The sequence below is a fragment of the Rana temporaria genome, chromosome 1, assembly GCF_905171775.1.
Source record: "Rana temporaria chromosome 1, aRanTem1.1, whole genome shotgun sequence".
Lineage (NCBI taxonomy): Eukaryota > Metazoa > Chordata > Amphibia > Anura > Ranidae > Rana > Rana temporaria.
Window position 1 is genome coordinate 517,791,032 of NC_053489.1, and position 14,988 is coordinate 517,806,019.

The following is a 14,988-nucleotide window of genomic DNA, read 5'->3' on the forward strand; positions in this document are numbered from 1 at the left end:
GGTCCTGCTATAAATGTCCTTGTTTACACATTTGCTGCTATAGGGAGACAACACTGTCCCTATCTTCCAGTTGTGCTCCTGCGTTCCATGGAGACAAGAAGCAGTCATTTAAATACACATTGCACAGTCATGGCCCATTGCTGTCACCATTAGTAATCTGCATGTAGGCATCACTGGAGTATGTGTAGACAGGAAGTGGCTGCAAAGATGCTATGGGAGACCTTCAGCATTGAGATGCAACAAAGAACAAGAGAAAGGTTGAAATTGTATTTTTTTTATTGCAATTGTATATGATACATGCTGCTTTTGGGTTTACATGTACTTCAAAGAAATTTAGATTAGAGTGTACATTAATGCATATAAAAACAAGAATCAACTTCCACAAAGGCATTCCTATATTGTGCATAAACAACATACAAAACTGGTTGTATTTTCACAATGCAAGGTTTGAACCTATTGCTTAGTGGTGTATAGTCTAGTGTCCACACAGCAGAGAGCACATGATCACAGTGGTATGGGGTGCAAGCCCATGTGCCTTGTGTGCCAGATTATCTTTTTTTTTGGGGTGGCTGGAAAACATCTTATCTTTAAAGTTAGAAAATAAGAAACATATTTAAAAGGTGAAGTGGACTGGATGTGAAGCCTGGAAAGAGGATTTCGGGAGAGGACAAGGCAAACCACATTGACATTTCAAACACTTTTTCAGCTATGTTGCATCGTTCTTATCATAGGTATCTTTCTTCAATGTATGTTAAAAGATCAAAAGAGATTAAAAAAAAAACATGTGTAAAAGTGTGCCAACATTATAAATTGTATGCATTCAGTGTTTTTTTATCCATCATTGGAAACAGGAAGAACCCCAGTCAAGTTGATGTGAGGACAGAGAGGATGTTTCTCGAAGTAGCTGAGTTACACAGAAAACACCTGGGAGGACAGCTTTTGTTTGGTCCAGATGGCTTCTTGTATATTTTCCTTGGAGATGGAATGATAACTATCGATGATATGGAAGAAATGGATGGTTTGAGGTAAAAATAATATACATTTTCATAAAGGGTGCTTTCTCACATGTTTTAGACCATATTGAGCTGGAATAGGAAACCTATAAACATGCTCACTGTTAATGTAAAGTGCAATGCATTTCAATTCATCCTGAATATTCTTTCAGCTCAAAAAGTGGCTTCTTATACTATAAACCTCAGACTGCCCCTTTCCGTGTTTTGGCTGGTGCTGGGAAATGCCAACTTTTCATAAGTTTCCTTTTGTATATATACCAAAATTAATATTATTCAGGATTTATATAGCAACACCAGTTTGCACAATGATTTACAATATAAAGGTAAACAGTACGGTTACAATACAGTTTAAAGCAAGCTTTGGAGGGCTCTGCACATGAGAGCTTATAATGGAAGGGAGGCTAGTGATACTGGAGATGAGGTGATAGGGGTAGACATTCCTGAAGAGATGAGGTAGGTATAATCTAAAGTGGAAGGTAGCAGAACAATTTGAGAAAGAGAGCTCCAGTGGATGGGAGAGGTTTTGAAGTAGTCTTGGAGGCAAGCATTTGAGAAGGTGAGCTGGAGAACAGGAGGTCTTGGGGTCTATTTTAAAACAAGGTATGTGATGTCGTTTGGGGCAGAGCTGTGGATTGCTTTGTATGGTTTTGTTAGGATTTTGAAACAAATAAATGTTGGTAATGGTAGAGAGGGGTAGAGGGAGCTGAATGGTTAAAAGGTTGGTAAGTCTAGCAGCAGCATTTCTGACTGAAGAGGTGATATGTTACTGTATGTCTATGTAGAGGTAGGCCAACAAGGTGGCAGTTGCAGTAGGAAGGCGAGAGTTATCGTGAGAGTGAATTATGGATTGATGTATTAGAGGAGAGCATTTTCATTTTTGGAACGTGAATGTTAACTTAGCTTAGTGAATAAGGTGAAACCATCTTCACTATGAAGATAGAGTAAATGCTTTAAGCCTCGTACACACGATCAGTCCATCCGATGAGAACGGTCTGAAGGACCGTTGTCATCGGTTAACCAATGAATCTGACTGATGGTCTGTCGAGCCTACACACCATCGGTTAAAAAAACGATCGTGTCAGAACGCGGTGACGTAAAACACAAAGACGTGCTGAAAAAAACAAAGTTCAATGCTTCCAAGCATGCGTCGACTTGATTCTGAGCATGCGTGGATTTTTAACCGATGGTTGTGCCTACTAACGATCAGTTTTGACTTATCGGTTAGGAATCCATCGGTTAAATTTAAAGCAAATTGGCTTTTTTTTAACCGATGGTTAAATAGCCTATGGGGCCCACACACGATCGGTTTTGACCGATGAAAACGGTCCGTCAGACCGTTGTCCTCTGTTTAACCGATCGTGTGTACGAGGCCTTACTCTATCTCTAATTGTGGACAGAAGATCATCAATCACTACAGTGAGCTTAGAGAAGTCTAATAAATGCCTTCAACAAAAAAGGACTTTTAAAAAAGTAATCTGTGTAATATTACCATTAAATATATGCAGAGGGTAAATCATAATATGTATTTTGCATATTACACCATCACCCTTATTCCAGTCTATAGTATAAAGGTTAAAAATATAGGGCCAGATTCACAGAGCAAGTACGCCGGCGTATCTACTGATACACCGGTGTACTTTCAAATTTGCTGCGTCGTATCTTTAATTTGAATCCTCAAACCAAGATACGACGGCTTCTGGCTTCGATCCGTCAGGCGTACGGCTTCGTACGCCTTCAGATCGTAGGTGCAATACTTTTGTGCCCGCGGGGTGGAGTTTGCGTCGTTTTCCGCATTGGGTATGCTAATTAGCTTTTTCCGTCGATCCACGAAGGTACGCGTGGCCGTCGCATTCTCTTACGTCGTCGCTAGTCGGCTTTTCCCGGCGTATAGTTAAAGCTGCTATTTTGTGGCGTATAGATAGACTTGCCATGTTAAAGTATGGCCGTCGTTCCCGCATCGAATTACATTTTTTTATTTTTTTTGCGTAAGTCGTCCGTGAATAGGAAAGGACGTAACTCACGTCTAAGTTCAAAAAATGACGTTGGTGCGATGTAATTTCGCGCAAAGCACGCTGGAAATTTCAAAACGGAGCATGCGCAGTTCATTCGGCGCGGGGACGCGCTTCATTTAAATGAATCAAGCCCCCAACCCGCCCAATTTCAAATACGCCGCCAGAAAAACACTACGCCGCCATAACTTATGGCGCGAAATTGATGAGGATTCAAAATTCCGCCAGGTAAGATACGGCGGCGTAGCGTATCACTGATACGCGGCGCAAGTGCAAATGTCTGTGAATCTGGCCCATAGATCCTGTTATTGCTAACCTGGTTTTTAAAGTGGCACTAACTCCATCGATATAATGGCTTCCCAAAACAGTTGCATTCAAGAAATTCCATGATGAATAACTGTCCCACATTGCTTGTGTTCTCAACCAAACTATCAAGCCATCAAATGGCTGGTGACATTGATCACTTGTGCAGCACCTCACAACTGCAGATCAAACAGAGGCCAAGATGGCAGTTTCCTTAGCTGTAAAGGATGGGTGGGTATAGTTCCACATTCATTTGCTGGCTGGAGGGTTGTCTCTTTGTGCATGCTTTACAACCCATTTAATCCAAGTCTATAGCCAACATATGTTTTGTTTTAGAGTGATAAAGTGTTAGAATCTACCTCAGTTTCTTTCTACTGTCTTTGTTCCCATTACCATTGGTACAGGAATAGAAGGAAAGTCTCTCTTAACAAGGAGAGGACAGCTATGAAAACCCCTTTTAGAAGCATTAACAAGGCCTGGAATCGTTCTTGGCATTTTATTGTGGTTGTGTTCCTGTTGGAGATTCTCCCTCACTTTCCGTTTTAGGAAGAGAGCAAAAAATACCCATCATTCTAAATCTTTTCTTCTCTATTAAAACTTAAAAAAAGTTACAGCTGAAGTTCTGCTTTTATTTATTTTGTTATAGCATGTTACTAGTCTGTAATTTGGTTCTATTAAGCTAACACTGAATTGTCTGTGTTTTTTGCATACATTATATTGGTTATAGCGCATCACCAGTCTCTTGGACACATAACACTTAATTATTTGAAATGTTTTGTTTTTCTGAAGAATTTATTGTCTACCTTTTTCTTTTGCTCTTTTAGTGACTTTACAGGATCTGTACTGAGATTGGATGTTGATATTGATGGATGCAGCTCTCTTTATTCCATACCTAAAACTAACCCACATTTTAATAGTACAAATCAGCCACCAGAGATATTTGCACATGGCCTACATAACCCAGGCAGGTAAGCCAGTATATTTACTGTCATCGCTTTTTTTAAAACTCGTAAATAAAAATAAAGTGTATAGACTGCTGAAGTTGAATACATGCTTTATTTGATTTCTTGTAATATTCTCTGTAAATGCCTATTTAATCAAATAGGCAGCCAACACACCAAAATTGAAAAAAAAATTGACAAGCAGTATTTCATGGTTACTAAGTATGTAACCATGTTAGTGCATTATAATATTGTTGTTGTGCACTGCAGGCAATGTGGGTCAGAGGTGCATTGGATTACTGCACTGGGCTGCCAAAATAAATGGCACCACAACGTGCTAGGGGTAACACTAGACTCTAAACTGTCCTTTCAGGTACACATCCAATCCCTGTCCCTGCCTCCGCAGCATCTCTAGAATATGCCCCTTTTTAACCAATGACACCCCCAAACTTCTAATCCGCTCCCTGGTTATCTCTCGCTTTGAGTTCTGCAACTCACTCCTCATTGGATTACCTTTACATACACTATCCCCCCCCCCTTGTTCAGTGTCCCCCACCCCTCTCTACCAATCCCTGCACTGGCTTCCACTCACCCAACAAATAAAATTCAAAGTGCTAACAATAATTTACAAAGCCGTCCAGAACACTGCCCCCAGCTACATCACTAACCTAGTCTCTAAATACCGACCAAGCCGCTCTCTTCGGTCCTCTCAAAACCACCTGCTCTCTAGCTCCCTCGTCACCTCCTGCCATGCTCACCCTACAGGATTTCTCCGTAGCTTCTCTCATCCTTTGGAACTCCCTACCCCAATCTGTCCGACTGTCCCCTAATCTATCCATCTTTGGACGATCCCTGAAAACCCTTCTCTTTAAAGAAGCCAATCCTGCTTCTAACTAATACACTGTTCAACTTTCTCCATCAGCTCATCCCCCACAGCTATTACCTTTTGTATCAATCGACCCTCCCTCCTACATTGTAAGCTCTAAAAAACAGGTTCCTCTGATTCCTCTTGTAACAAATTGTAATGTAACTGTAATGTCTGCCTTAATTTTGTTAAGCGCTGCATAAACTGTTGGCGCTATATAAATCTTGTATAATAAAAAATAATAATAATAGTGTATGGAATGTGTGTTGTGCTTAGGTGTGCATTAACCTCTCAGGGACCAAGCCTATTTTTTACACCTGATGTTTACAAGTTAAAATCATTTATTTTTTTGCTAAAAAATTACTTATAAACCCCAAACATTATATATTTTTTTTCAGTCACCCTAGAGAATAAAATGGCATTGTTGCAATACTTTGTGTCACAATGTATTTGCACAGCAGTCTTACAAACGCAATATTTCTGAAAAAAATGTTTTTGAATACAAAAAAGAAAAAGTAAAGTTAGTCCAATGTTTTTTAAATTGTGAAAGATAATGTTATGCCGAGTAAATTGATACCCAACATGTCACGCTTCAAAATAGTGACAAACTTTGCACAGCAGTCTTACAAACACAATATTTCTGAAAAAAAAAAAATTTAATACAAAAATAAGAAAAAGTAAAGTTAGTGCAATGTTTTTTAAATTGTGAAAAATAATGTTATGCAGAGTAAATTGATACCCAACATGTCATGCTTCAAAATTGTGCCCGCTCGTGCAATAGTGACAAACTTTGCCCCCTTAAAATCTCCATAGGCAAAGTTAAAAAAATTCTACAGGTTAACAGTTTTGAGTTACAGAGGAGAACTTCTACTAGAATTATTGCTCTCACTCTAACGATCACGACTATGGCTCACATGTGTGATTTGAACACGTTTACATATGCAGGCGCGACTTAGGTATGCATTAGCTACTTCACGCGAGCTTGGAGGGACGGGACACTTTAAAAAAAAAATGTTTTCTTATTTATTTTAATTTTTAATTTTTATTTTTACACTGTTCCTTTAAAAAAAATATGGATCGCTTTTATTCCTATAACAAGGAATATAAACATCCCTTGTAGTAGAAAATATGCATGACGGGACCTCTTTAATGTGAGATCTGGGGTCAAAAATGCCTCAGATCTCACATTTACACCTAAAAGCAATAAAAAATATATTTTTAAAAATAAAAAAAATTGTCCCTTGTCGCTATTGGACAGAAGTGACATTTTCTACTCTGCCATCATCCAATAGCATAGAGTCTATGATGGGACACCTCACCTCTCAGTCCACCGATAATATTGATCTTGTGGTGAATCCACTGCAGAGACCACTTTTATCTGAAAGCGGACCGTCCGCCGTTAAAGAAAATACTGGGGTTATGGCACTTGTAGTGTTGTAATGTTAAATGTAATTACATTTAAAAACACGTTTATTATATTTGCTTTTTTATTTTATTATATAGATGTGCAGTTGACCGCCAAAGCAGAGACAGCAGTATGAATGTAACAATCCTGTGTTCAGATATAAACAGCAAGAACAGGTCAAATGTCAGGATTTTGCCAATCATTAAAGGAAAGGATTATGGTAGGCTATATCGTGATTTTGTCTGTCTCCATAGGCTTGTTAATATGTTTATGCAGTTATACTGTCACATACTACAGAATAAATTAATGTGTATTAAGGCATTTGTCAGAAACAGAAGATTCTTTATTTCAGGAAATACCTCATTTAAAAATGTGCCATTATTCTAATGTAAGTATATGTATTAGGTTGGTTAAATATTAAGTTCTCCTTATTTATAATTTTGACAAAATAATTATTCTTTACAAATTCATGGTCCCATTATTTCTTGCTAATTTCAAATGTCATGGCTAAGTACTCTCTCTCACTTTATTTTCTGCAAATTATCATTACTGCATAAACTATTTTAACTCTGAGATTTAGAAAAACTATTTCCTGGTTGATACAGTCTACATTCTTTAAAACGAGCACAAATTTTTGTTTTTTGATTAACTATTTGCAATCATAACAAGACTTTGGGTTAGACTTACTAATTGTTTTTTCCATCAAACAGCTTGCTGCATTATTGGAAACTAAAAAAATAAGTTGACTTCCTTGGCTGTTTTACCTGTATGCCAAGTATAAGTATAGTAACTGAATGTTTCCTTTTTGTATTACAAAATAAAAAGGAGAAATAATAACTGTTGTTCTTTGATTTTGTTACATATTATAGCAGACCTTCATCCAAACAGTTACATCTATAATTTGAATAGACATGTATTAACCTGTTCTAATATTGGTAATTCTGATCACCCATTTTTATGATTGACATCCTTAACCTGAACAAAAAAGCAATATTCACAGCTTCTGTCTTATCTACCCTCCTGGGGTTTGCTTTTTGACTTGGATGAACATCGCCTCACTGATAACATCCTCCTTCTACTCCTATGAGCCTTATTACCTCCTCCAGTCACCTGTATTTGAAACATCATTGTACAATACAGTATAGCCCAGTTAAGCTTCAGTTCTGCCATTTAAACACTCATTTCAGATTCACCCTCACCTTCTATCTCAATGACAGCTGGTCGCCAAAATTGACAGATACCACTTGAATTGACAATTTTAACCATAAAAAATAACTTGATAATGATAACACAGTGCTCTAAAGCAATGTTTCTAAACTCCAGTGCTCAAGTACCCCCAGCATGTCATATTTACAGGCCTATTATTTTGCACAGGTGATTTGGTAAGTTTCAATGCCTTAGTAATTACTACAGCTGTTTCTGAGGGAAATCCTGAAAACATGACCTGTTGAGGGTACTTGAGGACTAGAGTTGAGAAACACTCCAGTGCTCACACAGTCCTGAAACACTGTCAGACAATTTATCATAAAATATTGATCCCCAAAAAGGGTTTGGGTTCTGTGAAATATATGACTTATGATTTTAGTATTTTATTTAGCTCTTGAAAATTATATACTACTGTTTTGAATTTATACTACTGTTACTGATCTGACCTACTTATGTATTGTTCTTTCTGCCTTCTGTACTGTTTTGGCCTAATACTACAACAGTTCCTTATTTTTTCCAGAAAGTGAGCCTCCACTTTTAGAATTCAAGCCTCTGAGCAGTGGGCACATGGTAGGCGGCTTTATATACAGAGGATGCCAGTCAGAAAGGCTGTATGGGAGCTACGTGTTTGGTGATCGCTACGGGTATGTTTTATAATCATTTTATGTATTTCTTTTCCCAGCTCTTTTAGTATTACTATAATTTGTTGTTGGCTTGCACGGGTCTCATATACAACAAGATTATGAGATTGGATGCATTCAGAAAGGCAGTATATATTATAGCTTTGTCAGTGCTTAAGTGTATAGAAATATTCATATCTGCTATTCAAATCTAAAACTATAATGGGTGGCTGTGTGTGTATATATATATATATATATATATATATATATATATATATATATATATATATATATATATATATATATATATATATATATATATATATATATATATATAGATAGATAAATAGATAGATAGAAATAATATATATTACAAATAAACCTTAATTACAAATAAACCTTTAATACACTTTCAGGATTTCCAAAGCACTATGGGTTAGCCAAATAGTACAACAGAACAGCTGGGCTGGCTTTGAGCAGAGCAGAGCAGCCTGATGAGGGACACGTCATTGTTTTGAAGACAAGTTCTGTATACAAGTATTCTGAAAACTAAAAAAGATGAATATGTAAAAAAAAAAAAAAAAATAGAGTAAAAAAAGGTTCTTAATGTTAATTTTTTTAGTCTTGAGATTAATAAAGAGAGAAAATATATCCAAAACCACTATACATTTCTTGAAAATCCTTTTTACCTGTAGTCTGTAGATTATCATTTATATTCATTTTGTCCCATACTGAGGATATGGTAAACTCAGGGGCGGACTGACCATTGAGTCTCTCGGGCACTGCCCGAGGGCCCCATGCCACTAGGGGGCCCCATCAGGGTTGCCAGGCTCAGTAAAACCAGGGACAGTATGTAAAAATCTGTGTTTTTTTTAGATCTGTCCCTGATATGTCCGAAACTGACATGCTTTTAATGTGAAGATCCCAAGATTTTAGCTGCCCTGCCTCTGCACTGCCTCCTGGCGTGGTGGCCATCTGTAAGCCAGAGGAGCCCCATAATCTTCTATTGCCCGGGGGCCCAATGAGTTGTCAGTCCGCCCCTGGGTAAACTACATCATTAATTTTACAGATACAAACTGACATCGTCCTTAGTTGCTAGCTGCCAAACCTAGTTCCCGATCATGTGTTCACTATGCATGCTGAAGGTTTCATTTAGGGGGGAAAAAAAATTCAGTTTACAGAGGACACTGCATCATGTAGATGGATGGCAGTGTGCCTCTCTTTAAAATTATTCTAAACCTTTATTTAAAAAAAAAATAGCAAACATACTTACCTGCTCTGCATAGTGGTTTTGCACAGAGCAGCCCCAATCCTCCCCTCCTGGGGCCCCCCACTGGTGCTCCTAGCTCCTTCTGCCTTCCATGTACCCCCCTAGCAAGACGCTTGTTAAGGGTGGTACATGTGCAGGATCCCTCCTGCGCCCCGCTGCCTGTGTCTATAGACACATACAGTGCGGCTTTGCCTTGCCCCCCACTCCCTCTTCATATCAATTGATTGACAGCAGCAGGAACCAATGGCTCCTGCTGCTACTAGTCTGCCCTGTAGAAGGGAGAAAGCGGAGAGAGCCGTCTCCTGCACAGCGCTGGATCAAGATCAGGCTCAGGTACGTTTAATGTGGGGCTGGGGAGATCCTGGACACAGAAGGTTTTTTACTTTAATGCAGAGAATGCATTAAAATAAAAAACATCAAGGATATATAATCACTTTAATAACCAGATTTTCTGAATTAATGAAATGTAATTTTATATGGCTTTAAAACATCTAAAAAAAAATAGGTATGTAGATTATTTAAGTGAACTCACACAAACTGATGCTACTAAGTTTGGCCTTGAAACAGGTTTCATTGACCTCTTGGTAGGAAGTGTTAATAAAGGAGGTAATTGAAACACATACTAAAGCCGGCCATACATTGATCCCTACTGAACTGTCTGAATTTCCATCCATGTAAAGACAGGCTGAAGCCAATTTATCAATCCCAAATGATCAGTGCAACCAGCTATAGCCGACAAAATTGGTCATTGTATTCTGACCGCGGGGAGGCCATGTGTATATATACACACATTTGAGGCCCCGTACACACGACTGAACATGTCCGCTGAAACTGGTCCGACGGACCAGTTTCAGCAGACATGTTCGGTCGTGTGTATGGCCGACCGGACAATTGTCCGGCGGATCGGACAGTTTCCAGCGGACAAATGTTTCTTAGCAGACAGATCCGCTGGTGTGTACGAGGCCATAGATTTGAATAAAAGATATTATGTATATTTAAAGCCAGGTGGTGCCAACAGGGCAATTCTAAGCTTTAGTTTCAGCAAATTCAACAGGAATTTACCTCTACAAGCTTCGAGTGGCTGAGCATAGAGATGTGAGCAACCTGTATTCAGAACAATAAGAATGCTGAGCATTGTCACGTGTAGGCTAAGGCACAAAAATATGCAAAACACCCTCAGGTGTGTACAGGGGGCTATGACTGGCATTGCTGAACTCTTCTAAAAATCCAAGTTCCCTGACTTTTGTGCCTACCCTCTTGCTTCAGTACCCAGAACAAAAAGTTCTGTTTTTTTGCTGACTTTCCTGGTCTGTATAGCCAGAGAGATAGTACAGCATCCAGACTGCTAGCACTTCTAGAAGCTCAACAGTGACAGCGGGTTGATTGCTTTGATGGCATGTTTTCTTTAAAGCAACCTGAATGCAGTTTTATTTTCCTTGTATGGTTATTAATAGATGATCTCATGGACATTTTATAACTCTAAAGCTTGCCCTGGTATGTATTAATGTGTCAGCACATTGGCTTTTCTTTAGCAGATTGGCTTGCTTGAGGACAGAACTGTAGTGTACAGTAGGTGAACCCGATTTTGTGTCAATCTCGCTCTCTTTCTCGGCGAGATTGAGCACCTACGAGCCCCATCGCGGGAGCCAGCGCCGAGCTGGCTTGCCGCGATGGAGACAGAGCCGTCATAGAAGCGACGGGAGATCCGACTTGGATTCCCGCCAATTCTACACGTGTGCGGCGTTTGTTATGAATCCTGAGGGGGAAGTCCCCGCCGGATTTTAAATAAAAATCCGGCATGGGTCCCCCCCTCAGGAGCATACCGGGCCCTTAGGTCTGTTATGGGTTGTAAGGAGAGCCCCCCTACGCCGAAAAAAACGGCGTAGGGGGTCCCCCTACGATCCATACCAGACCCGTATCCAAAGCACGCTACCCGGCCAGCCAGGAAGGGAGTGGGGACGAGCGAGCGCCCCCCCCCCTCCTGAGCCGTACCAGGCTGCATGCCCTCAACATGGGGGGGTTGGGTGCTCTGGGGCAGGGGGGCGCACTGCGGCCCCCCCACCTCAGAGCACCCTGTCCCCATGTTGATGAGGACAGGGCCCCTTCCCGACAACCCTGGCCGTTGGTTGTCGGGGTATGCGGGCGGGAGGCTTATCGGAATCTGGGAGCCCCCTTTAATAAGGGGGCCCCCAGATACCGGCCCCCCACCCTAAGTGAATGAGTATGGGGTACATCGTACCCCTACCCATTCACCTGCAAGAAAAGTGGTAAAAACACAAATAAACCACACAGTGTATTAAAATATTTTATTAGTCTGCTCCGGAGGCCGCCCCCTGTCTTCTTTATTAGCTCTTTTACCAGGGGGGGCTTCTTCTTTGACGTCTTCGGGTGGGTGGGGGCCGCCGTCTGGTTCTCTTCCACCGCCGGGGGGGGGTGGCTTTTAAAAAAGCCCCCACCCCCCCGGCGGGTTTCCTCCGGCGTCTTCGGCGGGGCTCTTCTTCTTCCGCTATCCCGACGGGTCTTCTCCGCTATCCGGGGGGTCTCGCCGCTCTCCGCTGTTGACTCGTCGCACCCCGGTTCTTCGTCTCGCAGTCCGGTCCCTTCTTCCGTGCTGTACGTCTTCTTCCGCGCTGTGACGTCATGTTCTTCACTTCTCTTCTTCTCCCGATGTTGACTCGCCGGTCCTCCTCGCTGAAATGACGGATGCGCGCCTTGCATCGGACCTATATAGGCCTCACAGTCCCATCATGCTCTGTACCTACCCATGTGATACCTACCACGTGGGTAGGTATCACATGGGTAGGTACAGAGCATGATGGGACTGTGAGGCCTATATAGGTCCGATGCAAGGCGCGCATCCGTCATTTCAGCGAGGAGGACCGGCGAGTCAACATCGGGAGAAGAAGAGAAGTGAAGAACATGACGTCACAGCGCGGAAGAAGACGTACAGCACGGAAGAAGGGACCGGACTGCGAGACGAAGAACCGGGGTGCGACGAGTCAACAGCGGAGAGCGGCGAGACCCCCCGGATAGCGGAGAAGACCCGTCGGGATAGCGGAAGAAGAAGAGCCCCGCCGAAGACGCCGGAGGAAACCCGCCGGGGGGGTGGGGGCTTTTTTAAAAGCCACCCCCCCCCGGCGGTGGAAGAGAACCAGACGGCGGCCCCCACCCACCCGAAGACGTCAAAGAAGAAGCCCCCCCTGGTAAAAGAGCTAATAAAGAAGACAGGGGGCGGCCTCCGGAGCAGACTAATAAAATATTTTAATACACTGTGTGGTTTATTTGTGTTTTTACCACTTTTCTTGCAGGTGAATGGGTAGGGGTACGATGTACCCCATACTCATTCACTTAGGGTGGGGGGCCGGTATCTGGGGGCCCCCTTATTAAAGGGGGCTCCCAGATTCCGATAAGCCTCCCGCCCGCATACCCCGACAACCAACGGCCAGGGTTGTCGGGAAGGGGCCCTGTCCTCATCAACATGGGGACAGGGTGCTCTGAGGTGGGGGGACCGCAGTGCGCCCCCCTGCCCCAGAGCACCCAACCCCCCCATGTTGAGGGCATGCAGCCTGGTACGGCTCAGGAGGGGGGGGGGGGCGCTCGCTCATCCCCACTCCCTTCCTGGCTGGCCGGGTAGCGTGCTTTGGATACGGGTCTGGTATGGATCGTAGGGGGACCCCCTACGCCGGTTTTTTCGGCGTAGGGGGGCTCTCCTTACAACCCATAACAGACCTAAGGGCCCGGTATGCTCCTGAGGGGGGGACCCATGCCGGATTTTTATTTAAAATCCGGCGGGGACTTCCCCCTCAGGATTCATAACAAACGCCGCACACGTGTAGAATTGGCGGGAATCCAAGTCGGATCTCCCGTCGCTTCTATGACGCGCTTGCTGGGATGTGCTGTCACTATTCCAGTGAGTGCAAGATGTCGGCGAGATCTCGGCACCATGTCGCCGAGTATCAGCGCGACGCTGTCGTGCTAAAAGCACAATATCACAAACACCTACTGTATGTAACAAAGAGAAGTCTCTGTAAGGATCTTTTATATCTATGAACCTTATGAATAGTATTGAAATCATCCAAAAAGTTATTGATTTAGAGAAGTTCCTGAGGATTTTTGTCTACATATGACCTCAGATAAATTGCTTATACAGGGTGGTTAATTGGGGATTTAAAAAAATCAACTTGAAAGCTGGTCATGGCAACAAAAATTGCATTTTAAATAGAGAATTTTTGTATCTTCTATTTTGGTTCAATTCTTTGGAGCCATTCTAAGCGTTCATTTGAGTGTCCCTTTTAAAACAAAAAAGCTTTTCATTGCTGTCTGTGTTCTTCCTGGAGTGATTAATCCTCTGTATTTCACTTGATGACCTTTGTCATCGGGAATGAAAATCCCAAATTTTGAGTTATAACCAGAAACAAAGGGACTATCTATCAATAGGGATACTTTTTCTGGTTGCAGATCTCTAAAGGAGAGGATATCCCTCATTTTGGCAAAATGTCCTCTCTCTCTTCCTATTGTGTCTACAGGACAGGAAATTAAGGTAAATTTCCCCAACGGGACACGGATATCAAAAGGACCTGGCAGGGCTCTTAACCATTCCTTAGTATATCCAAAAAGAGAAGAAAAAGACTTTGGTGTTGTAGATATACTTTGTGGTGCAGAAAGGATACATTATTTTTATTCTATAAAAGCAAATACAACATGCATAACTGGCATAGAGCTAGTTATTAAACTGTACATAATGTAATTCACCTTCTGACAACCAGTATGTAAATTTAACTTAGCCTGAAAAAATCTTTGGTAATAAAACAGCCCCAAACTATGGTGGGCACCTCAGTCAAAAGCATAAAGTATACACACTTTGGAAAGAAGGAACACAGTGGACAAAGGCAGTTTTGGGGCGCAAAGACTGGCCATTTTTCAGTCCACACTAGTATTTGGCCTCCCTCACACGGTGTCCGAGCCCTTGCAACATAAATTCTGACTTATTTCCCTCCCCTGGAAAGCCCAGGTGCTGCGTATAGCTGCAAATAGACACTACTTTTTGCGGCTGTTCTTCTTAGTGAGCACTAATATAGCATATGACGTAATGCAAAAAATTAAAAAATGTTAAACTAAACTGACATTTGACTTATAATAGTGTACCAAATAAGATGGATTAAATATTATTGATTCCTAGAACCGTTCTTTGAGAACCGCTAACAGGTCATGTTTTCTAAATTTCCACCAAGGAGCACAGATGTGCTCAATGCAAAGAACTACACAAAGGGGTTGATTTACTAAAACTGGATAGTGCAAAATCTGGTGCAGCTCTGCATAGAAACCAATCAGCTTCCAGGAGTTTGTCAAAGCTTAA

The 14,988-nt window shown here is 41.7% G+C and overlaps 1 protein-coding gene across 1 annotated transcript in view; it reads left to right on the forward strand.

The window, feature by feature from the left end:
- Positions 1 to 14,988, forward strand: part of LOC120919398 (hedgehog interacting protein) — a 136,608-nt gene that overhangs the window by 96,504 nt on the left and 25,116 nt on the right. The window contains exons 6-9 of the mRNA XM_040331555.1: positions 852 to 1,025; positions 4,150 to 4,293; positions 6,635 to 6,756; positions 8,263 to 8,386. Coding sequence (XP_040187489.1) covers positions 852 to 1,025; positions 4,150 to 4,293; positions 6,635 to 6,756; positions 8,263 to 8,386 — 564 coding nt within the window. The remainder of the gene's footprint in view (positions 1 to 851; positions 1,026 to 4,149; positions 4,294 to 6,634; positions 6,757 to 8,262; positions 8,387 to 14,988) is intronic.